This window comes from Doryrhamphus excisus, linkage group LG2, assembly GCF_037039965.1.
Source record: "Doryrhamphus excisus strain RoL-2023G ecotype Guam linkage group LG2, RoL_Dexc_Guam_v1.1, whole genome shotgun sequence".
Classification (NCBI taxonomy): domain Eukaryota; kingdom Metazoa; phylum Chordata; class Actinopteri; order Syngnathiformes; family Syngnathidae; genus Doryrhamphus; species Doryrhamphus excisus.
The window spans coordinates 26,929,991-26,954,620 of record NC_136358.1 but is presented as its reverse complement, the minus strand read 5'-3'; the positions used below and the strand labels follow the sequence as shown (position 1 = coordinate 26,954,620).

Below are 24,630 nucleotides of genomic sequence, written 5' to 3'. Positions count from 1 at the left end.
TCTGGCAACCCCCTGCAGCATAGCATTACCAGATGAAAGACTGTGGGATAATGAAAGGGATCCAGCTAATTTCTTGCTATGTATTTCTTACATGCAGATACACGACAGGCATCCCACAGTCGTAGAAAAGTGGTTGATTCGCATTCAGACACACCTTCCTTCATTCCCTCCATTCCTGGCAGTCAGTAACGGGTCGACATGCATCCCTCATTAAGTTGTGGGAAAAGCCCCCCCGCCCCCTTCTTCCCCGCTCATTAAACATTCATAAGACAGAGACTACCCCACCCTGAGTATGTCTGCCATGAGGCCGGCGCCCTGTCGTGATCACTCGGGGAGGGCATTTCGTGTTTGCTGACAAAGAAGCAGTGTTTACCGTGTTACAGTAGCCAACTGGGTGGTAAAGGAGTATACTTCAACATGGTCACAAGCTGGAGAATCGAACCAGCAACCCTGACCTGAGCCGAGCCACCCTATTGTTGTATAATGATTCAGTATGACGAATAAAAAGAAAAGTTTTCCCATGGAAAGCCAGACACCCTGTTTTTTTTTTCTTAATGGTCCCCACTTTTCCCGTCTTGTCATTGCTCTGCTTTTTAACCTGCAAACACCCTGTGACACGAGGCGCTGTGTTGTCAGTTCAAAGCCCGAGGAGAGGTCAGCGAGGGAGCGCGTCAGTCAGACCACTTGTCACCTAAATGATGACAAATTGTCCGTCTTTCCACTCGCCTCCCAATCAAGTCCAGACCTGCACCCTTGCAGTCCCCCGTCCCCCATCCCCCTGGTACATGCACACTTCCTGTAAATGGAGATTGATGAATGTCACCTTGGACTACATTACTTTTATCCTTACTTAATTCTAGTTTGGTGAGCATATGAATGATTTTTCTATCATCAAAAAAAGGTCATTAAGCACAGCAGGGAAGTTTGTGGGTGTTAAAGCCAAACTTTAGAAGCTAACATAAAAATGTGCACAATAGAACCCTGACTTTCTTTTCTTGACCACAAATTCTCTTTAAGCGGCGGTTCTGCCAAGTCGCAAATTCACCTTGATTTTCAAAACAACAGACGCCTTTTGTCTCCCAGGTCTGGGTTTTTTTTTTCTACATTTTTTTTTGTCCTCTTTCTTGGCCCATTCGGCTCCACGTCTTGTTATTTTTCCACACGTAAAAGTTTCATGATGAAATAAAGCAGGCATCTTGCTGAGTCTCTGGCTGCTGTCAGTCAAGAGGCCGTCCAACTCGTGGAGAGCAGATGGATGTCTCCTCGGTTGTGTTGTATTCATTCATTTTTTGTTTCGAGATGTAAAACAGAGCAACGGAAAATCAGCTCAGTCGACCGGATGGGTTGAACAAAGCGAGTTATGTTGCAAGCGTGATCAATAAGAAAAGATGAGACTTGTTGCGTAACTGTGTTAGAAAGCAAAGAACTACAGTCAACTGCTGATGATGTCAGAGCTGGGGGACTGTGACTTCCGGTTCTGGTTTCGAGAATGCTAAAGTTTTGGCAGTTGGACTCACACAGTGCACTGATTACAAAAAAAAAGTTGCATGCCACATTGTACGCTAACCGGGAAATGTATGTGAATGCTAACCAGAGCGTACTTTAACCAAGGCTCCACTGTATTGTGGAGTTGCTGATTCCGAGACAGCAAGTCCACAAATAGCACAGATGCGATCCTAAGGGCCGTGAACCAGACTCCCTCGACAACTCAACAGAAATTCTGTCCATGAAAATCGTGAACAGAATCTGCCTTGGCGGAGGCCAACGTTCACCGGAAACAGGTTCGACTTCTGTTGGCAATGCGAAGCAAACTCGAATAGCACGTAGTAGCATGCCACCAATCTCGTACTTCTGGAGCAGGTGGCTGGCCACCATTCCAGGGTGTACCCCGCCTCTCGCCCAAAGACAGCTGGGATAGGCTCCAGTACCCCCGTGACCCTCGTGAGGAAAAGCGGTAGAAAATGAATGAATGAATAAACTTTCCCCTTCCAAACAAACTTTGGGATTTATTTCAATGACTTCACATCAGATCTACACAAAACCCTATTGTACATTTTGTGAAGTGCAGACATGAAAAAAGAAGAAAGGCAACATGGACATCTGCAATCTTCATAGAGTTGCAGCTCTTGTTTGCAAACAGCCGATTATTCACTTTCCTATTTGGCCTCACTTTTAAATCCCGAGGGGACTCTTTAACTCTTCACCTTGCACGATGCCGCTCATGTGGCGTCTGTTTGATACCATGTGTGTGTGTGTGTGTGTATATGCACTTTATCTGGCACTTCCTGGTAAAGTCGCTCGCTCCATCTGGAAACATGGCGGATAAGATCTGTGAAAGTGAGCCAAAGGGTACATTTACGGGCCATAAAAAGCAAAACAATGACTTGAAAGAAAGAGTGGCAGCTCTGTGCGCGTTTATCACTTAAGGTGACATCGCTCACATTGACGTCCCGTAACTGAAAACGATTGCTGATGTGAGCGTATTTATTGTTGCAATGCCTGTGATTTGAATGGAACAATAATTTGGAGCTCAACGGGACTAATGAGGAACACATTCGAGGAAATTACGGTTATACGAGAAACAAATGTGGCACTTTCTAAGAACTTATGCTTTAAAATAACTCCAAATATTGACCCCAATACCTTCATATGATATTAACAATTGGTATATTATAACCTGTTCCCATTGGTTAACAATTGACCTGTCGAATAAGAAATAAATTAAAAATAATAAGTATAATAAATATGATAATAATTTAATAATCTAAATAATAATAGTAAAATAATAAAAATAATTCATGATTATAATTAAAAAATATATTAACATACAAAATTTTAAAAAATCTATAATAATAATATAATATATATAATATATAATAATATAATATATTATATATATATGTAATAATAATATAATATTATATATATAATATAATAGAAATAGAATATAATAATAATCTAAATAATAAAAAATCTCCTATTGTGCAAAATTGTTCAATTGTTCAAATCTTTTAATTGTTTTGTAACAATCATGTTCAAATCTTGTTAAAATCCTTGATATATAAAATAATCAATAGAAAAAGGCATCAAAAGTAGTTCCAGTTTAAAGACCTTCCCGTTCACTTGCAATACGTTTTATTCCAATCACATGTTTTCATTTAGCGTCACATTAGGGGAAATCAAATTTATTCCAAACTCAATGTTACGGGACATTACGTAAATGTGATCATATGCAAGAGATTTAAAACGTTTCAACTCCAACTATCACCACCTTGACCAATTCAAATGTGATTTATTTAGCGCAAGAGGTTCTCATTTACCAGGGTATCATGTTTTAGAACAGTTGGCAGGGTACTTTCTTCAGAGTTATTTTTTACTGCCGCTTGGGAAAATGTGTTTAATTCCCCGTCAGATCTTAGCCTTGCTCAACATGACACTGGATGTCCTTTGTCATAAAGTTCATTGTGATGCGACACGTTAAACCGAGTCCGTATGGAAATAGGAAGAATCACGTCTGGCTGAGAAGGGAGAACACAGAGATGGACTTGAACGTTAAAAAAACAACAGAATGACAGGAAGTGTGAAAGAAAAGTAAGTGGTTCTGTGCGTTGGGACTTCCTGCGTGTCACTTCATGAAGGCTTTGTTGGCGGCGGGGGGGGGGGGGGGGGGGTTCGGTGTAGTGTGGTTTGAGTGGACATTTAACAATCATGTGGCACTACATCTGGAATATCTGATGTCAGGGATTTGGGGGTTGGGTCTTAGGATGGTTTGGCGCAACATGGTGTGTGATTTGTGACTATTATTACAGAAATAATTGAGTCAGAACTACATAGGGGGTTGCTGGTTTGAGGACGGTATGTGGGGTTGCTTAGCAGAGAAAAGCTCAATGACACAATTAGAAAGAGTAAACAATCAAAAGAGTAAACATGTCCCATCTTTTGTCCATATTTACATTCATATTCATATTTTCATTTACATGATGTGGCGAGTGTCCATGGGAAAGTGGAAGTTCCACTTACAAGACTAGTTATTTTCATCACTATGTGTCAGTAAGGACACAAAACATCGACGAGACATGATTATATTACATTACCTTACCTTAACACAATGAAAAAAGGTCTCCTCCTGTTCCGTGTGGAAGTGGTAACTTTCTTCCCCACTCCCTTTGAAACCCTTTCTTTTGCATGAATACATTGGAGGTTAACTGGTTAGCTCACTAGCATGCTATGCTTAAAGCCGTGGCTGTCTGTTGTGTCCCTGCAGAAATCCTGTAGCTAGCGCAATAGCAATATGGTGTAAACAAAGAATAGTAGGAGCATAAATATGACTATCGATGAGTTATTTCATAGTAGAAATAGTTTTCAGAAAGTCATAAACAGGTATGAAAATATTAAATTTATTACTGAGAGGGGTATGCTGCCCAAGACGTTAGTTAGGGCAAGACAGTACCCTGCATACATGGATCACTGCAGGCTGCAACAGTACTAGCCACAGTCCTAGCCATATGATTGGCTTTTGTGAAGGCACTTATCAGCATATGGCGATCACATGATAAGCCGATACTATTCGGTGGCTGATCGATCGGAGCGTTCCTATACTTCCACGGATATAATTTACATTTTTAATTTCTAATTCTGGTAAGTTTCCCAAGTTTTTGTTTGACCTTTGAGACATATTTTCCAAGAGAGTTTTGACTGATCTCCAAAGTGTGTTTTTTTTTTCGTGTTTTTACTGCATTTGTTTCAGACCAACTTCACAATTCCTCTTGGCTTCTGCATGCTACTGGAATGTCCACCAGCTCCATTCTGGTTCATATGTCTCCCACGGGGAGTATTGTGGTGCTTAAATTGCCGAATAAAACAAATGAACACAATACACGAAGCAGTCTAGACAATAAATGCTTGAATCCAGGGATGACAAAATGTGGAATTACATTCTCTTAAATGCTCTCCAAACCTGAATTTGACCTTCAGGGGTTGCAGCTAGGTCAAAATTCAAAAGTCAAATTTACAGCAAAACATACTGACCGTATGTAAAGCACTTGACTACTACTTGATTACAGTAGAGTACACTCATTTTGTAGTACCTCACCATGCTGCCTCGTCTTTCCCTTCTTTCATTAGCAGTACAACTGTCATCATCTCTCCAGTTGTTTTCAGGTCTATGGTTAAAATACTCAATAAACAGCACGACAACTGGTTTGCATTAATCCTGCTGTTTCCTATCAGACTAAATGTATCAGCGTGTATAAATGTGCAGCATAAATCTCGGACCCCTGACTCAGTGCGTTGCACTATCCTCTTAAATTCACCACCTAGTGCGAGCGTTCAGTCAAAGAGTCCATTTATAGACATAAAAAGGGGAGGGGGGGGGCACTGTTTCAGCAGACTTATATAGCGAGGCAGCCAATGAAAACAATGGCCCTGGCCAGAAGAACTGAGAATCTGTAATGCACTTTAATTCCATTCTTTTTTAAAAGTTCAGGGCTGTCTGGAAAACTGGTTTGAAATTGTGTGTGAGCGACAGAGTCACTGACAGACAAAGTATCCTCCTGCACGGAAAGTAACACGCTGAGATGACATGTAATTCAGGAGGAAGGATAAAGAAAGTATACAAAAGCTCGGCAATAAAAGGACATTGTGTCAGTCATTGAGTTTATTTAGTCGATTAAGGTAGAAAGTAAACGTAGGACATTACAGGAAAATGGAAGGTTTTAGAGCTCCAGCACCCGACTGCACAGAATCTAGATCTGGGGTCTCAAACTCAGTTTACCTGGAGGCCACTGGGGCTAGGGTCTGGGTAAGGCTGGGCTGCATCAGGTTTTCAAAAAAAAAAAAAAAAACGCATTTATTAAAAACGGAAAAATATTCAAAGTTTTTCAGTGCTTTGGTTCCGATTTTCTACAATAAAAGCTCTGATAAAACATTCCACTGTTCTCAATTTTTATTTTTCTGCACAAAATAAGATGAAAAATAAATAAACAAATCAAGAATAAAGAAAATCAATCAATCAGTAATAAATAAATATAATAATAATAATAATAATAAAACAGCAAATAATAAAAACTTAAGAAACCACATATAGTTGGCGGGTACACAAATTATTTTTTTCAGATTAAAATGAACAAAGCATTATTAGAGCCCTGTAGACATGACAAAACACGACTATAGTCACATTTATACTCTTTTTATTTACAACATATTGCGCAACTGCAGGGTCTTGAGACACATGCTAACTCGCAAACTAGAGAGCTAGCGACCTAAACGGTAGCCTTCAAGTTATTTCCTTTAAACTCAAATAGCCAAAAACTTACCACTTCCACACGGATAGGGAGGATAACTATTAACAGTTATTTAACCTTTAACGTGAACATTAATCAAACGTAATAATTTTTCTGGGTACATGATACCATACAGCATCCATATCAAACTAATTAAACTTTCATATCAAGGCGGGGGCCTCAAACTAGTGTTGTGCGGGCCACATTTGGCCCACGGGCCGCGTGTTTGAGACCCCTGATCTAGATATTGCATAGCTATTGAATACTATGAACTGTAGATTTGTTGCAGGCCCGTTTTACGTTACAGTCTTTGCATCATGTAATTGAAGGACTTTCCCCTAACGTGGTGCAGAGGGTTCCAGTAGGAAAACATTTAATTTTGATGCATTATCCAGTGTGAACAATGGAGGACGGTGTGCGAGGGTGAGTGTGAAATCAACATGAGCATCTGGTGCCGTCAACGCTACGCAAAACACATGCACACCTCCGCTGGCTTTGCAAATATTTTCCAGCAGCCTGAGATGTGAATAGTAAGTGCAATTTGAAATTGTTGTCAATTTTTCAAATAACTGACAAACATGTATAGTGGATGATTGTTCTCAGGCAGGGACCCTCCGAGGATAAACGGTCCGGAGGGCCCCCTTTGGGGTAGACTGGGGGGAAAATTGCACTACACCAAAACGCTCAAGGAGAGCCATCACCAGTAACTGATGAAAGCTGTTCACATGGGAGACATTCCGACTCATCCGTCACACAGTCACGCATATTGACAGTCGCTTCTCGTGTGTGTGTGTGTGTGTGTTTGTGTGTGTGTGGGCTTCAGCTTTAAAAAAAAAAAAAAAAAATCATAAATTCTTTTGGAACTTTTGAGGACCCGTCAAACTAAATCTGTTGCTAGACAGAACAACATAGTCAGACATGCTAGTCTGTTTTGTAGTTTTTGTAGTTTTTGTGTATTTGTTTGTGTATGAAAATGCAATATGCATCCTAAAGAAGAATGGAGCCAAGAACATCACACCAACAGTAAAATACAGTGGTGGTAGTGTGACGGTCTGTGGATGAACCATGAATTCTGCTGAAGGCGAATGTTCAGCCATCTGTTTGTGACCTCTAGCTGAAACCCACTAAGGTTCTGCAGCAGGACAATGATCCAAAACACACCAGCAAGTCCAAAAACCAAATGAAGACTTTGAAGTGGCCTACTGGCATGACGTTAAAAAGGTGCACATATGTCAAAATGCAGTGATTTGCAATCATATTTTAATCGTATTTGCCACGCACAAGACCTTTTTCACCATGTGTGCCTTGCACAACCTTTGACATCCTATCTTTTATTAGGTGGACATTAATTTTCATGGAGTTGGTCCACAAAAAAATGCTCAGATCCATTAGACTGCGTGTGTGTGTTCCTTGGCATGCATCATATGAAAGGATGTCATGGCCCTCCATATCCAACAGCAGCAAGCATGAATGGTCATTCAGCCCCAGCCAGCAGTATGAAAACAAATCAAAAGGGGGAAGAAGGGGCAGGGGGGGCGGACGATGAAGGATCGGGTACTGTGCCAAAAGAAACATGGTGGGTTCGTCTGTCCTTCTGATGAGCACCCCAGGCAAATAGTCATCGTGGAGAAGAAGAAGGTGGAGATATGACTCATCTATGATGTCATATAAGCTGAAAATGTGTAAATGAGTCTCAATGTGCAAATAATGACATCGAGAACGTTTCGGAATGTTACTTCTATGAGACGACTTCATGCTCCGGTGATCCGTTGAAATGAAGTTTGAAGGAAATACAGCCTTTCAACAATCCAAATAACTCCCGTAGTAAGATAAGATCAGACGTTTTCTTCAGTATGCTTTGCAATGGCCAGCTGCCCAGCAAAAGGCAAAGAGGCTTTTATTCCATATGGAGATTTTACACAGGCACTGTAGGCTAATGATTGTTTTAAAACGCCTAATAATGGCTATTTACTTCAGTTTCTTGCGACACTCTCCACTTTGTTTCACATCTATATACAGTCTGGCGTAGATGCCTGGGAATCAATCCACTATAATGACGCGACTGTGTGGCCACTCACAATTTCTGGCGTATTATTTCGTTCCTGTATAGTGAACCTGGTCAACCATAAAGTGTGAGATTCAATGAAGAAGACCGAAGGACATGTTTTAAAATGTTACCATCACTTTTAGCCTTGCATGGTTCAACTTGTCTCAAAAGAAGCAACAATTACTAAAAAGGTTTGGGAATTTTTCCCCTAGAAAATGAGGCAGACACTCAAATACATGAACAAAAATACATTTTATAAAGAATAATTATAATATTATATGCTGGCTGCCCATATATCCTAACCTGGCCAGATTGAAATCAATAGTGTTTCTCAGCTTCTTTCTCAAAGTGCAAATAGACAAATAGACAAACAACCATTCACACTCACATTCATACCTATGGACAATTTGGAGTCGCCAATTAACCTAGCATGTTTTTGGAATGTGGGAGGAAACCGGAGTACCCAGAGAAAACCCACACATGCACGGGGAGAACATGCAATCTCCACACTAAGATGGCCGAGGGTGGAATTGAACCCGGGTCTTCTAGCTGTGAGGTCTGCGCGCTAACCATGTGACCGCCGTGCAGCCCTTGTTTTTTTTATTTTAAACTTATATTGGTACTTGTATATTTCTTAGCTAACTTTTGAGTGTTAAGTTGGTGTGTGATGATTTTACAGTTCTGTGTAAAGGCTAGAGACCGTGTGTGATGTTACGCTCTCTGCGGCGTCTGCTCCAAGTCTGCAGGGGGCAGTGTATCGAAAACTTTACCGCCGACCATGGTAGTGAACTGGAGCATAAGAATAATTTAATAACATAATTTTTCTGATTTTATCATCTCATTTGCGGCTTACAGTCTATGGGGGGGCGTATCTGCATGGGATTTGGGGGCAGCTCTATTACAGTTGTACAGTGATAGTGAACTCATATCTCCCAACATTGTCATACATCATTTCTGAGGGAGCTGCAATTAATTGTGACTTGGTATGAGTTCTATAAAAATAGTTTTTTTTTAAAAAAAGGTCTGGTTGAGTTGACTTAACTCCTCTCAATTTGCAGTTTCTAATTTTGGTGTATGCAATTTCCTACTTGATACTTATTTTTTTGCCCACTGACCACAAACCATCAGGAAATAAGGACCCACCCTGGTTGAAAGGCCAGCTGCATAGGCGTGGGCACTGCGCAGCCACCCTTAAAGCCCACATCACTGCAGAACTGGAGCAGTTTTTAAAACTCGGGGGCCGTGTCACCTCCTGTCATCCAGCAGCAGTATCGCTTGCATCCTGCATTCTCCTCCCACAGCAACAACAGCTGCGCAGCGTGGACTCCAAATGCGGACTACCTGGATAACACTGAGTTAATGTGAGCCGGGATGCGCTTTTTTCATTTCGCATTTTCTATGGAAACTTTCCCCACAGGATCAGCCATGGCAAAGTGGTTTATCCAAACATTGCATGTACTGATGATCCTGGAGCCCACTTGGAGTAAAATGTCTGAGGATGCGGGAGAAGCCGTGCGTCAAAGTGGTCGTGCAGCGTCGGAGCAGAGCGTCTTTACGCACGCAAGCACCAGCAGCGGGGACATGGTCTCCGTCAGTATGTTTAAAGTCTACGAGAGGTACAGCAAGGAGACGAGCAGCCACAAGGAGGGAAACACCGTGAGAAGCTTCACATCCGTCCCGAGTGAGTGATGCGTTCATCCGCTCATTTACCCGCAAATCCTGGGTTTTACGGGTCGCTTGTAAGTTTAATGTTGCATCTTAAATGTGGGAGCTTTTTGTCCTTTGATTGGACATGAATCCGTTGAAAAATGATGCTTCTAAGTCTGAATACTCAGTGATTGAAATAAATGCAGCAGTTAATTTATCACAGCATATCATAACAACATGCATATATCAATTAGTAGATAAAGTATCAATCAGATAGCATTTATGCCCCCTGGTGACTAAGTAGTAGCTTGCATTAGGCGATGCGTTTAATGTAAATACTACAGTAATGAACATTCATTCTTCCTTTTTTTTTTTTGCATTTCCCAGGAATGTTGCATGGAAAAGAAATGTTCCAGTTCAACCTATCGTCCCTCCAAGACTCAGAGGTCATCCTCTCCGCCTCCTTCCACTTCTTCTACAAACGTCAACACCAACGTTTGGGGCGTTTCCGAAGACCCCACCGCCTGTCCGCCACCATCCACCGTCACCCTTTGGTCCTCTTCCATGGATTGTTTCCAAATTCTGCTTCCGCAACGCTTCTTGGAAACATGACTCTGAGCTCCATGAAGAAAGGAGCTTGGCAGTCAGCGGATGTGACGAGCATAGTCAGAAAAGGCAGGGATGTGAAAGATCAGGTCATCATGGTGGAATCTGATTTGCTTTTAGGAGCGGTGCAACCCCGGAGTCCAAACAACCAGGAGCGCCTCTCGGAAAATATGCCTTTCATTATTCTCTATGCTGACGACCAAGCTATAAATGACCCTAATAGCGTGGCGGCCACCCTCCAGAGGTATGGACCCTTCACAGTGAAGGAGGATTCAAATGCATCATCTTCAAGGATCAGGAGGGAGCTCCATCTCCAGATACAAACCAACGACATCCCAGAGGTCCAGTTCAGCACCCTAAAGAACCACGAGCTGTGGCAAAGCACCTACTTCCCTGCCAAATCGAAGACCAAAGCAGGAAGGAAGCAGAACCAGAAGGATCGCGAGACCCTCAGCAAACACCAGGTGCTGAGTTTTGATGAGAGGACGATGAAGAAGGCGAGGAGGAGACAGTGGAGCGAGCCCAGAGTTTGCTCGCGGCGCTACCTCAGAGTAGACTTTGCTGACATTGGATGGAACGAGTGGGTTTTAGCACCAAAGTCATTTGACGCCTACTACTGCGCTGGATCCTGTGGATTCCCCATCCCTAAGGTGAGCCAAGGAAACACCTTTAACAAACTGAATTTGCTGGTTGGCTTCTGATCTGTTCCATTGTTTCCATAGGAAGTCATGGGAATGGGAATCATCCATTCAGAAAGAATAGCTAACACTTTTTAAGTAACATTTTATCATTTTATCATCAAAAGTAAATAGTAAACACGATCAAATACGGCCTGATTAATGGTCACAGTTTGGAGATCCAGGTTCTTCTTTTAGTATTTGCGTGTTCTATCTGCGTGTTTGCATGTTTTTTTTCTGATAATCCAAATCCAGTTCCAACTCCAATGACACTCTGTCTCTTTTGAATCATTGTTTGATTGCGAGAAAGAAGCTAACAAGTGAATGGTCGACAAGTATCATGGTTGCTCACGGTGTTGACTCTTTGGAAAACCAGCACCCTTAGTTTGTCCAATAATCCAATCCAATAATCAACCAATTAGTACCTCGGAATTCCTCATCTTCACAAGACATTTTAGACAATTTGAGTTTGAGGAAGGCTCTTTCCTGGTCTAGCCTGATTCTACCCAATAAACAAGGTCCATAAACCATGCTTGGATGAATTTGGTGTGTAAGGACTTAAATATAACCTGACTTCAACCCTCTCAAGCAGCATTGGAATGAATGGACCCCGTATCAGGTCCTATTCGATAATTGTAACAAACATACAGTACATTATATATATCACAGTACCCACTCAACGCTTTGCCTATTCCTGTTTACTCCCCCACAAGGTGGTACGACCTTCCAATCACGCCACAATCCAGAGCATCGTCAGAGCTGTGGGAATCGTGCCGGGTATTCCAGAACCGTGCTGCGTACCAGAAAAGATGAGTCCTCTCAGTGTGCTTTTCCTGGACCCTGATCGGAATATGGTACTCAAAGTTTACCCGGGCATGTCTGTGGATACGTGTGCCTGTCGGTAGAAACCGACCTTTTATTTTCCCCAAACTGACCTTCTGTGATGACAGGAAGGATTTACTTTTATGAGCCCCGGACAGCTTTGGTGACTGTATGATGTCAAAAGTCAAAGACTGAAGTCAGTAGACTCACACAGCACACTTGACAATTCATTTACATTATTTCAACGTATCCTTTTTATATACAATTGAAGTCATTTAACACCTCCCATATAACTACAAGCCTGAGAGGTAATCATTTGTGTATATTGAATATAATAATAACTGCATTTTTACAGCTAGTTTTGCTGCAGCTGCAACAGAGTGGACATTTGTGTGTTTGCTGCCACCTGCTGTGCATTTGTAACATTGCAGGAGATGCAGCAAGGGCACTTCCTGTGCCTATTCACTTTAATAAACATTAACAGTATTAATACAATATTACTCTTGGTTATCCAATACAGTATGTACAGTTTTTCAATATGTACAGTAATTAATCTAAAATGCTATTTGTATAATCACTTGTTATGTGCAGTACTTTTGCTAAAGTCATCTGAGGCTTTACTAATATTACAGTATGCTTGTCAAGGTAATAAAGTGACTTTTTATTTAATTTAATGATGTAATTTTTTGTTACATTTGTTGATTATCTCAACATTAAAAGGGATACAGTCGTTCCTCGTCTATTGCGGTTAATTGGTTCCAGATCTGACCACAATCAATGTCATATTAATATTAACAAATCAGTTTTTTTACCATTATAGGTACCCTGTAGACATTTACATTAAAATGACTGATTCATACTTAATTAAATAACAAATGTTAAGCGGACATGTTTAACGTAATACACAAACAGCTTTAAAACTGTTTTAAATGTTCATTTCAATGCTTGTACGTGCCAACAAAAGCTGATTTTTCTCAAGTTTGCTTCTCCCAACTGTGTTTGTTTTCCACAAATGCCTGCATTATTTAACGTATCCATGCCAGTGTTTTTTTTGTCATTAACATCCATCACTTTGAGACACCATAGTGGGTACTTTTCTACGCATGAATGGGCCACTGAAAGTGATTTTGTTTTTACAAAACCCTGCATGAATCCAGCCAGGGTTGAAAGACAAAAATGCATGAAGATAGGCCAGACTCGGGCCAATGTCCCCAGACACATTGGCTTGATCCCCGGAACCCACGGTCCTATCGTCCATCTCCATGACGTACAGAGTTCGGTGCTGGAGTGTTAAATCTGATCTCATGTCAGTCAATTCCAGTGTTTGGCCCGAAAGTTAGTCAATAGCACTGACTGATAAGTACATCTGTACATTGTCTATTAAGATATTGCGTTTCCAGAACTATAGCCTAGAACCAGCTTTAGCTTAGCCCAGTTAGCTTAGACCAAAACAAAAGAAAATGTTGCATAGTTTTAAAAACATGTCAATGTTTGCCAAATGAAGGCCAATTTGTATTTGTTTTGTTGTTTTCCGTAGCTTGTATCCACGTTTTGATAATTTTGGGTCGAGCTAGGGCTAAACAAACTGGTGCTAGCGAAGTCAAACTTTGCTTGTAAAAGTCTAGAAATTCAATAACGACATGCTTAGCTTAGCCCAGATAGCATATCGAAAAAAATCACATTTTAGCATATCATTTGTTCAAAATGAAAATCAAAGCATTGCCAAGAAATGCTAAGTTTCTATTTGTTTTGCGATGTGAACCCTTTAGCAGCATTTTGTTAAGCATTTTGGTTAGCAAGGGCTAGCTACGATTAGCTTGTTAGCTAATGCTAAGCTAGTTCTGCAATGATTACAGCATCCCCATAAATGAATATTGTAACAATTGAATGTACATTTTGTATTGTATTGTGTGGCTCGCAAAAAACAATTTTAAGGTAGCACAAGAGCGCCTCTTGTGCCTATTCATTTTAATAAACATTAACAGTATTAATACAATATTACTCTTGGTTATCCAATACAATATGTACAGTTTTTCAATATGTACAGTAAATAATCTAAAACGCTATTTGTATAATCACTTGTTATGTGCAGTACTTTTGCTACTGTCATCTGAGGCTTGACTAATATTACAGTATGCTTGTCAAGGTAATAAAGTAACTTTTTATTTAATTTAATGATGTCATTTTTTGTTACATTTGTTCAGCACTAAATGTTGATTATCTTATATTTTTCAATAACGACATGCTTAAAAAGTAGTGTCACATTTGCCTCTTCATTCAGTGATTTTCCATGCTAACCCAGTTTTAGCTTAGCCCAGCTAGCATATACCAAAAAAAATCACATTTTGGCATATCATTTGTTCAAAATGAAAATCAAAGCATTGCTAATAAATGCTAAGTTTGTATTTGTTTTGTGATGTGAACCCTGTAGCAGCATTTTGTTAAGAATTTTGGTTAGCAAGGGCTAGCTACGATTAGCTTGTTAGCCAATGCTAAGCTAGTCCTGCAATGATTACAGCATCTCCATAAATGAATATTGTAACAATTGAATGTACATTTTGTATTGTATTGTGTGGCTCGCAAAAAACAATTTTAAGGTAGCGCAAAATGGTGACTGGGATATATTAATAGTGAATATCCAGAAAAACAAAACACACTCAAGTTTCTTTAAATAGACTTTCCCTCCCAAGCTGCAAAAAGATATTTGATGGACATGTCTGTGTGTAACTAACCTCACAGTTTCCAAGACCTCCCTCATTATCGCCGTCAAGTGTTTACAGTGTCTTCATTAGCAGCCAGCAAAGAAGCCATCAATGGCTGTGATAAGCACGGTTGTGCTACTATTTTGGTTGACACGAGTCCCCGTGTTTACTCTTGGGAGCATGGGAGTGGACCTCACTGCTTTGGTCCTTTCATTTGGGATCTCCTTTGTCAAACCTTACCACCACAAAGCAAGGACGTTGTTGGCTTAGAAAGGGTATCCTTTAAAAATGTACAATTCCAGAACGTTCTTGTTTCAGGTGTGTTTGAGTCTGCTGCTTTCTACAGGCTCCTGCACCTGCAAGCCAATCGGCAATGTCAGCCAAAGCCATGAGGTCCTTGAGGGGTTTTATTTCCAGCAGTCAGAGGAGGATCTTCTGGAAGAGGAAGACATGGACTCCAGGATGGAGGACTTCCTCGGCACCATGAAAGAAGACTTTCTCAGGAAACTCAACCTTTCTGATGTGCCGCAAGAACACGGCAAGATTGACCCTCCGCAGTTCATGGTGGAGCTATATAACAAGTACGCGTCCGACAGTACTGCGATCCCTCAGTCGGACGTCATACGGAGCTTCAGTGTCCAAGGTATGGTCTTCCATTCCATAAAGCAATATTTGTCAGGCACCGTGGAACTGCATGTGGTACTTACTTAATACTATATGGACGAGAGGGAGGAAGTTGATGAACAAGCGGGTGTGCAAAGGATTGACCCTTGGGGAACACCAATTGGGATATGATGTGTTTCAAGTCGAGTTAAATGAGAAACTTAAATTAGACACAATCCGAACCAGTTCTTGGATTTATTTGAGATCTTGGTAGAGCACTGAAGTACTACTAGAGCTACTTCGATCAGAGAATTGAACCATGTAGAAATAAACAAGTACGCATCCGACAGTACTGCGATCCCTCAGTCGGATGTCATACGGAGCTTCAGTGTCCAAGGTATGGTCTTCCATTCCATAAAGCAATATTTGTTGGGCACCGTGGAACTGCATGTGGTACTTACTTAATACTATATGGACGAGAGGGAGGAAGTTGATGAACAAGCGGGTGTGCAAAGGATAGACCCTTGTGGAACACCAATTGGGATATGATGTGTTAAATGAGACACTTAAATTAGACACAATCCGAACCAGTTCTTGGGTTTATCTGAGATCTTGGTAGAACACTGAAGTACACTCTAAAAAGTAATTCAGAGTATCTGTTGACACCACTTGATTTAATACATAAATGCAATGTAAAAAATGTAATTAATTGATTTATTTTTTACTTTATATAACTTTATTTTTTAAGTTATGTTCAAATAATAATGTTGGCTATTACATGAACTTAATTTAGCATGTCATATACACTCAAATTTTATTTATTTATTTTATTTAGCAAATTATATATATATATATAATATATTAAGTTAAAAAGCTGTGTTCATTATTATAATTAAGTAGACAACAAATTAAACTACTTTAAATAAAATGATTAAGTCAGTTGACTTAACATATTTTTTTGAGTTACAAACTTTATTATTCTTATTCTTTTTTATTTAAAAACAATTATTCAATAAGCATTACTTAAAATAAGCTTTGAGTGAAGAGGAAACGCTAATTCGTGCAATGCAATATTGTTTGTTGGTTCAAAGCAATTTCAAATTAAGTTTAAGTCATAACTAAGACAGACTAATGGAAATTGTTGCGTTGATTTTTTTTTTGTTGAGGCTAAACATTTATTTTTTGAGTGTACTACTAGGGCTACTTCGATTAGAGAATTGAACCATGGGTCCCAACCACAGCCCAATACCTCGACAACTAGCCATCAGATATCTGGACTTGTGGACTAGATTATATAGGAAAGGCCTTTGGTGTAAAAACTGACATGTTTTGGTGACCTCTGACCATCATGGCTGATTTGGTTGGATTGATCTGTTGCATGAATCTCCTGACTTCTCCCAATGCCGCTTCCAGATATCACACATTCCGAGTCGAGGCACAGGATGCTGTTCAACATCAGCATTCCCAGCCATGAAAGGATCACCACTGCTGAATTACAGCTCTTCTTCCTCCTGAACGGCAGGTCAGAGGCCGCCTCCCACGGTTTGAAGACCTCCGTCAATGTCTACAAAGCAGATTACCGTGACATGAAATCCACGCCACAGCTACTAGCTAGCCAAGAGTTGAGCAGCTCCCAGAACGTGTGGGCAACGTTAGATGTCACCTTAGCGATACAGAATGGAGTCATGTCAGGCCACGGAATAACTGCATTGGATGTAGTCGTGGATGGGAATGGCTGCGGTGGTGATACTGGTGATACTGGTCTGATGCTGAGTGCGTCACTGGGAGATAACACTTCAGCAGCTTTGATAGTCTTCTCAGACGACCTCAGCAGCAGGAGAAGGGAAGCCAAGAAAGAACTAAAAGAGATGATCCTCCATGAAGAAGACGCCATCTTCCATGCGGGTACCGACTGGAACACGGAGAATCAGCTCACCAACCACATTCCGGAAACTCAGCATCGTCGAAAGAGGAGAAAGGCGGAGAGGGAATACTGCAGGCGAACGTCCCTAAAAGTCAACTTTAAAGACATCGGCTGGGACAGATGGATTGTGGCGCCTCCGGAATACGATGCGTTTGAATGTCGGGGATTGTGCTACCACCCACTGACGGATGAATCCACCCCGTCCAAACACGCCCTCATCCAAACGCTAATGAACATCAGGAACCCCAAAAAGGCGAACATGGCGTGTTGTGTTCCCATCAAACTGGACCCCATCACCGTCATGTATCAAGAGAATGGACGCCTCACCATTAGACACTTGTATGAGGAAATGAAGGTGGCAGAGTGCGGATGCAGGTAGTCACAAACGGTACGATTATTTCATTCAGCAGCACTTATGGAAATGATTACTAGAATTGTGCTTATGAATCGGTTGTAAATCTGTACATTTGTCATTCATTCATTCATTCATTCATTCATTTTCTACCGCTTATCCTCACGAGGATCGCAGGGGTGCTGGAGCCTATCCCAGCTGTCTTCGGGCGAGAGGCGGGGTACACCCTGGACTGGTGGCCAGCCAATCACAGGGCACATATAGACAAACAACCATTCACACTCACATTCATACCTATGGACAATTTGTTAGTTAGCCAATTAACCGAGCATGTTTTTGGAATGTGGGAGGAAACCGGAGTACCCGGAGAAAACCCACTCATGCACGGGAAGAACATGCAAACTCCACACAGAGATGGCCGAGGGTGGAATTGAACCCTGGTCTTACATTTGTCATTTCAATCTATATTAATTATATACTGTACACTCCATATTCAGCAGTTTGAACCACTCCGGACTATTGTAATTGAGATAAATACTTGTATAGATTTGGTTTTGGATGAAAAATATGAAAAAAATATGTCTTGTTAAGTGTCTCTGTTATTGTAGCACCAAATCAGTTTATGATTGGATAGTGTTTCTATTAGAATTGGGACAGTATAGACAGATTCCAGCCAGGGAATCCTTTAATCATCTTTATTATGTGCATGTGTGTATATGGTTTCTGTTCATGAAACGCACACAGAACGATGAACAACTCGGTATCTGTCTCGTTCCTTCCTCCTTTTTTCTATTACGCTTCAGTTTTATGTCTGACTTTTTAGAACAGAACGACGAAAACAGGTTCCACTCTACTTGGGCATCTCTGTGTGGAGTTTGTTTGTTATGTTCTCCTTGTGTGCGTGCGTGGGTTTTCTCCGGGTACTCCGGTTTCCTCCCACATTCCGACAACGTGCATGTTAGCTTAATTGGTGTCCAAAATCCACCCCTGATGCTTCACCGTTTTAAAGTGGTTTTAGTCATCTCTACTAGGAACACTTCATGTGTCTTAATGCTAATAAGCTGTGTTTGTCCACATCTGTCCACACCACATCTACCTTTTTGACTGTATATTAGATTGTCATTTTTAATCTGTTCTGTTTTTAATCTAATTTATAAATAAATACAAATATTATTTTCAATTTTGCTGTGATTTGTTGTGTTTTTTACCATAAAATATCAATTTACAGTCACATTGTTGAGGTAATATGTAGGGATGTCCAATATTGGCTTTTTTGACAAACAAACGATATGTCTCTATAACTCTCAATTTCCGACACTGATATCAGCCGATACCAATAGGGCCAATAATTATCGGTACCAATTATTGTTTTAATAAAATCGATTATCAGACATCCATAGTAATATTTACGGTAACATGTACAGTGATTTAAGATCAAATGTAATCAAACACAGCCAGCTACTATGTGAACCACAACACGACCAATGGTGCTAACTTGGAGGTTGTCAGCTCAGTCAAATACCCAATCCTCAAATATGGTATAAATATTCTTCAATAAAAAAGAGACCAAAAGAAAGTGAGAAAAGCGACCTCATTAAGTTCATAAGTTCAAGTCTTCAGAAGCCGTAAAGCTTATAGCTGATTAGCAACTATATTGCTTGGCATTCTTTACCGTAAAGATGTTTACTAACTAAAACGATTATACCAGCTTCAAGATTAGCATCGAGAATATTTGTGCATTCTTTGTTTTGTGTTCATTCCTCCTGTCTGAAACAAACAATGGGTATTATTATTATCAGGTGTGTAATGCACGACTAGTCTTCATATCAAAAGTTGAGTTATTAAAATGAGGCTGTCATCGGACCCATTTCAGTACTAATGATGGTTCAAAGGTTCAGAAGCAGTTTATACAAACCAAATGAACTTTGTTCGTAAAATCCACAGTGAAGGAACATTTTATTCTGATGTGAGGGTGTGATTTAATGCTAAAAGCTATGCCACGTGTCCTGCAAACTGACCCAGACATGACCGCTTAAGTTACCGGCAGCAGTAGCGAAACACTCAAACACAGCACGTAATAAGACTTTGATGCATACTTGGATTAAGCGCTCACTGCAATACTTTTGCATGGAAGTAGTGTACTACATCATCCCACACATATTAGTAGAGTGTAAATTGAGAGTGTATTGAGTCTGTTTGTCTTTTAATAATAATAATAATAATAATACATTTTATTTGTATAGCGCTTTTCAAGATACTCAAAGACACTTTACAGAAAAATGAAGTTGAATAAAGCAAGTAAACAGAATAGAAGACACACCAAAATACAGCATTCATTGGTTAATACACAGTTAAAACATGAGTAAAAGCGGGGCGGGGCACAGCAGTCAGATATAAAAAGTTAGACATTAAAAAATGTTTGCAACTATAATTGATTTGTCATGTTATTGTGAACATAATTTCATACATTTCAGCGTCTCTACTGTTTTTATATTTTTTAAGCAATGTCACTACATGTCAAGGTAGAATTCACATATAAAGTAGATTCACAATTATCAGCCGATATGTAAAATTGCCAGCAGAGGGCGCCAAAACCAAGAAAACCTAATATTAAATTCTTATGCCTGTGTATAGGATCCAGTTAGTCAAAGTAATGTTTTCCGTGTTTTCCGTCAATCATGTTGAAATAATTTTCAATAAATAATTATGTTGTGATCTTTTCATCACAGTTAATCTCTTTGTAGACATTTTACTGCTCACCTCACATGACAAGCAGTTATACATAGCTGTTCAAAACACCTTATTCAAATTTAGAATACAGTATCTTTAGAAACACTTCCCGGTTGTTGCACCTACTGGGCAAGCTTACAGAAGGATAATACGATTAGAGGTTTATTGTGGGCTAAATCCTCTTATGAGTGGGTTAACAGAAATCTTGCAGGCATAACAGAGCCATTTGACAAAAGGACCTTTTCGCAGGTGGAAGTCGCTTCACCTGCTGACGGCACGGAAGAAAATGGCAAAGGTTCTGTTCCTGGTAGGATCTCTTCTAGTTTTAGGAAATGTTGTCTTCATCCATGCTGGGTTTTCTCCGAGCCTCATCGTTGACATGGTAAAGATCGTCATTGACAATTACTGCTCACCAGAGAAGCTCCAAGGAATGAAGGAGGCCATTGCTGCAGCCAGCAGCAATACAGAGATCCTCAATATCCCAGATGGGGAATCTCTGGCTAGAGTCCTCAGCGCCGGAATGCAGACCACAATCAGTGATCCACGTGTGACGGTCTCCTATGAGCCCAACTACGTCCCCGTGGTAGCACCAGAGATGCCGGCTTTACCTCCTGAGCAGCTCGTCGCCGTACTCCAGAACTCCATCAAGCTGGACATCCTGGACGGCAACGTTGGCTACATGAGAATCGATCACATTCTCGGCGAAGCGGCCGCCGACAAAATCGGCTCTTTGCTGGTAAACCTAGTCTGGAATAAAGTCCTCCCGACTTCAGCTCTTATCTTTGACTTACGCCACACGAGCAGCGGTGACATCACGGGAATGTCGTACATCGTGTCATACTTCACCGCAGCCGAGCCTGCCCTTCACATCGACAGCGTGTTCGACCGTCCCTCAAACACCACCACCAAGCTGTGGTCCATGCCCACACTGCTGGGGGAGCGCTACGGCACGCTGAAACCTCTCATTATCCTCACAAGCAAGAACACCAAGGGTATTGCCGAAGATGTTGCCTACTGCCTCCAAAACCTGAAGAGGGCCACCGTTGTCGGAGAGAAGACCGCCGGGGGTTCAGTCAAACTAGACAAACTCAAAGTGGCGGACTCGGACTTCTACGTAACATTGCCAACTGCAAAGTCCATCAACCCCATCACCGGGTCGACCTGGGAGCTGACAGGCGTCACGCCCAATGTCGAAGTCAACGCAGAAGACGCCCTTGCGACGGCGATCAAGATAGTAGAACTTCGTGCCAAAGTGCCCGCCATCATTGAGGGGTCGGCGGAACTCATCTCTGAGAACTACGCCTTTGAGGGAATCGGGGTTGATGTCGCAGCGAAGCTGAAAGATCTCTTACAGAATGGCGAGTACAGCATGGTTGTCTCCAAGAATGATCTTGAAGAAAAGCTGTCTGCTGACCTAAACACCCTGTCTGGGGACAAGAGTCTGAAAACCACCACTAACACCCCAGCCCTGCCGCCCATTGTAAGACCCCAGTACACCGGTAACAATTGTCACTGTCGGTGGTCTTTGTAAATCTTTCTTGTCTTTCTTCTCAGGATTATACTCCAGAGATGTTCATTGAGCTCATCAAAGTCTCCTTCCAGACGGATATTTTTGAGAACAACATCGGCTATCTACGTTTTGACATGTTTGGAGACTTTGAGGAGGTCAAACCCATTGCACAGATTATTGTGGAGCACGTGTGGAACAAGGTGGTCAACACCGACGCCATGATCATCGACCTGAGGTTGGCAAACCTTTATGGCTCCACTCCACGGGTTCTTGTCTGTTGTATTGAACATAATAAAGCATTTCACTGTCGCTAAAGACTAACAACAACACGGTGCCATGGTGCCAGCTGGTGCCAGCTGGTGCCACTAAGAATGATTATTCTTATGTAAAAGCACATTGTCTTACGTTTGCAGGAATAACCTTGGTGGCCCGACAACAGCTATCGCAGGTTTCTGCTCTTACTTCTTCGACGGCGACAAGCAGATTGTTCTGGACAAGCTGTACGACCGACAGTCTGGCACCACCACTGAACTCCAGACACTGCCTGAACTCACTGGTAATTGAACATGGCGTCAGGCCATTGCCTGACCGAAGTCCTGTCCGATGGTGCAGCTAACCTCGTTTCTTAAATAATACCTGAACTGTTATGGAGATGTGCTGCGTGGTGGTCGAGTGGTTAGCACGCAGACCTCACAGCTAGGAGACCAGGGTTCAATTCCACCCTCGGCCATTTCTGTGTGGAGTTTGCATGTTCTCCCCGTGCATGCGTGGGTTTTCTCCGGGTACTCCGGTTTCCTCCCACATTCCAAAAAAAAACATGCTAGGTTAATTGGCCACTAGGTATGAATGTGAGTGTGAATGGTTGTTTGTCTATATGTGCCCTGTGATTGGCTGACCACCAGTCTCATTTTCCCTCATTTTCTACCGCTTTTTCCTCACGTGGGTTGGGGGGGGGGTGCTGGAGCCTATCCCAGCTGTCTTCGGGCGAGAAGCGGGGTACACCCTGGACTGGTGGCCAGCCAATCACAGGGCACATATAGACAAACAACCATTCACACTCACATTCATACCTATGGACAATTTGGAGTCGCCAATAATGTCGGCATTTTTGGAATGTGGGAGGAAACCGGAAATCGGAAAACCCATGCACATGTAAACTCCACACAGAGATGGCCGAGGGTGGAATTGAACCCTGGTCTCTTAGATGTGAGGTCTTCACGCTAACCACTAGACCGCCTTAAAGACCCAAAGTCTTTAAGTCCTATTTTCGTCTCTGACTCAGGACCAAGGTACGGATCCAAGAAGAGCCTGATCATCCTCACCAGTGGAGCAACATCCGGCGCAGCAGAGGAGTTTGTCTACATCATGAAGAAACACGGCCGCGCTATGATAGTCGGAGAAACCACATCCGGGTCATCCCACCCGCCCAAGACCTTCCGCGTTGGTGAGAGCGACATCTTCCTCAGCATTCCCACGGTCCACTGTGACACAACAACCGGGCCAGCCTGGGAAGGAGCTGGCATTGCACCTCACATCCCCGTCTCAGCCGCCGCCGCCCTCGAAACGGCCAAGGGCATTTTCAACAAGCACTTGGCAGGCCAGAAGTAAATCCTCAGAATAAAGTCCACTTTTGTTTTGGCAACCAAAAAGCGTTACTAGGATTTAGACTTGCTGAAGAATTGAACACGATTTAGTCTGTTTGTGACTTAGAGCGAAGTTTTAAAGCTGGATTTGGTGCTCGTGTTTATGTCGTGATGAATAAAAGATGTCAGCACCGTTATATCATGAGAAGTAACAGTCTGAAAGAACACTTGCACGGTCTCTGGCTGACAACGGTTTTTTTTTTTTTGTCATGAAATGACTCAATTCAGGAGACCTGTGACGAGCCATAAAATGCATGATGACATTTTTATGTCCCGCAAACACCTTATATCAACGCTGCTGTTAACTGCACGGCGCAGACTTGCTGTTCTACTTGGGCTGCCTTTGTTCCTGTGTCGACCAAATAAAAACACAAATAACTCAATCAAAAGTGTTTTTGCGTCATTGATTAAGAAACCTTCGGTTATGCATAAACCTTCAAATGCATCAGGACACCGTGCTAACGTCTCACATTTTAAACAATCGTGTCGAGACATTAATGTTGAAACGACTGGCAACAAATATATGTCCACCCAACTGTATCAATGGGGCCCATTTAGCCGTTCTTTCTCCCTGTGGTCATGTGACTCATTATCGTTACAAGGACTTAGGTGTGAATGGGGAGCTGGTATGGCAAAGTACCTTCTGAGGATGTGGACTAAAATTGTTGATCTACATAAAGATGGTCTAAGCCAGGAGTGGGCAAATATTTTGACTCGAGTTAACAAAATTTTTCCAGGGTGCCAGAACATATATTTAATACATACACACTATTTCATGCTTATAGTTTTCCTTGAATTATTTGTCCAATTTTATCTGTAAAACTGTTGATTACAGCTTTTTGTTCTCATGTCCCTTTTTTCGGAAGTACTTTAAACATCAGACCACATCAAATTATGTAATTTAATTTGACAGTTTTGTTAATTTTTTTTTACTAAATAAGACATCTGATGGGCGGCACGGTGGTCGAGTGGTTAGCGCACAGACCTCACAGCTAGGAGACCCGGGTTCAATTCCACCCTCGCATGTTCTCCCCGTGCATGCGTGGGTTTTCCGGGTACTCCGGTTTCCTCCCACATTCCAAAAAC

The 24,630-nt window shown here is 41.6% G+C and overlaps 3 protein-coding genes and 1 long non-coding RNA gene across 4 annotated transcripts in view; 3 read left to right on the top strand and 1 right to left on the bottom strand.

Annotated features, from left to right (window-relative positions):
- LOC144898116 (uncharacterized) overlaps positions 1 to 24,630 on the bottom strand; it is an 84,202-nt gene that overhangs the window by 26,131 nt on the left and 33,441 nt on the right. The window lies entirely within an intron of this gene.
- Positions 9,579 to 12,813, top strand: gdf10b (growth differentiation factor 10b). Its single transcript, XM_058061798.2, has 3 exons — positions 9,579 to 10,009; positions 10,363 to 11,231; positions 11,972 to 12,813. The coding sequence occupies exons 1-3, from the start codon at positions 9,700 to 9,702 to the stop codon at positions 12,161 to 12,163; spliced, it is 1,371 nt and encodes a 456-aa protein (XP_057917781.2). The 5' UTR covers positions 9,579 to 9,699; the 3' UTR covers positions 12,164 to 12,813.
- Positions 14,908 to 17,956, top strand: gdf2 (growth differentiation factor 2). The gene is made up of 2 exons (XM_058061966.2): positions 14,908 to 15,425; positions 16,799 to 17,956. The coding sequence occupies exons 1-2, from the start codon at positions 15,071 to 15,073 to the stop codon at positions 17,686 to 17,688; spliced, it is 1,245 nt and encodes a 414-aa protein (XP_057917949.2). The 5' UTR covers positions 14,908 to 15,070; the 3' UTR covers positions 17,689 to 17,956.
- Positions 20,609 to 23,933, top strand: rbp3 (retinol binding protein 3). Its single transcript, XM_058061824.2, has 4 exons — positions 20,609 to 21,871; positions 21,946 to 22,136; positions 22,315 to 22,457; positions 23,184 to 23,933. The coding sequence occupies exons 1-4, from the start codon at positions 20,678 to 20,680 to the stop codon at positions 23,507 to 23,509; spliced, it is 1,854 nt and encodes a 617-aa protein (XP_057917807.2). The 5' UTR covers positions 20,609 to 20,677; the 3' UTR covers positions 23,510 to 23,933.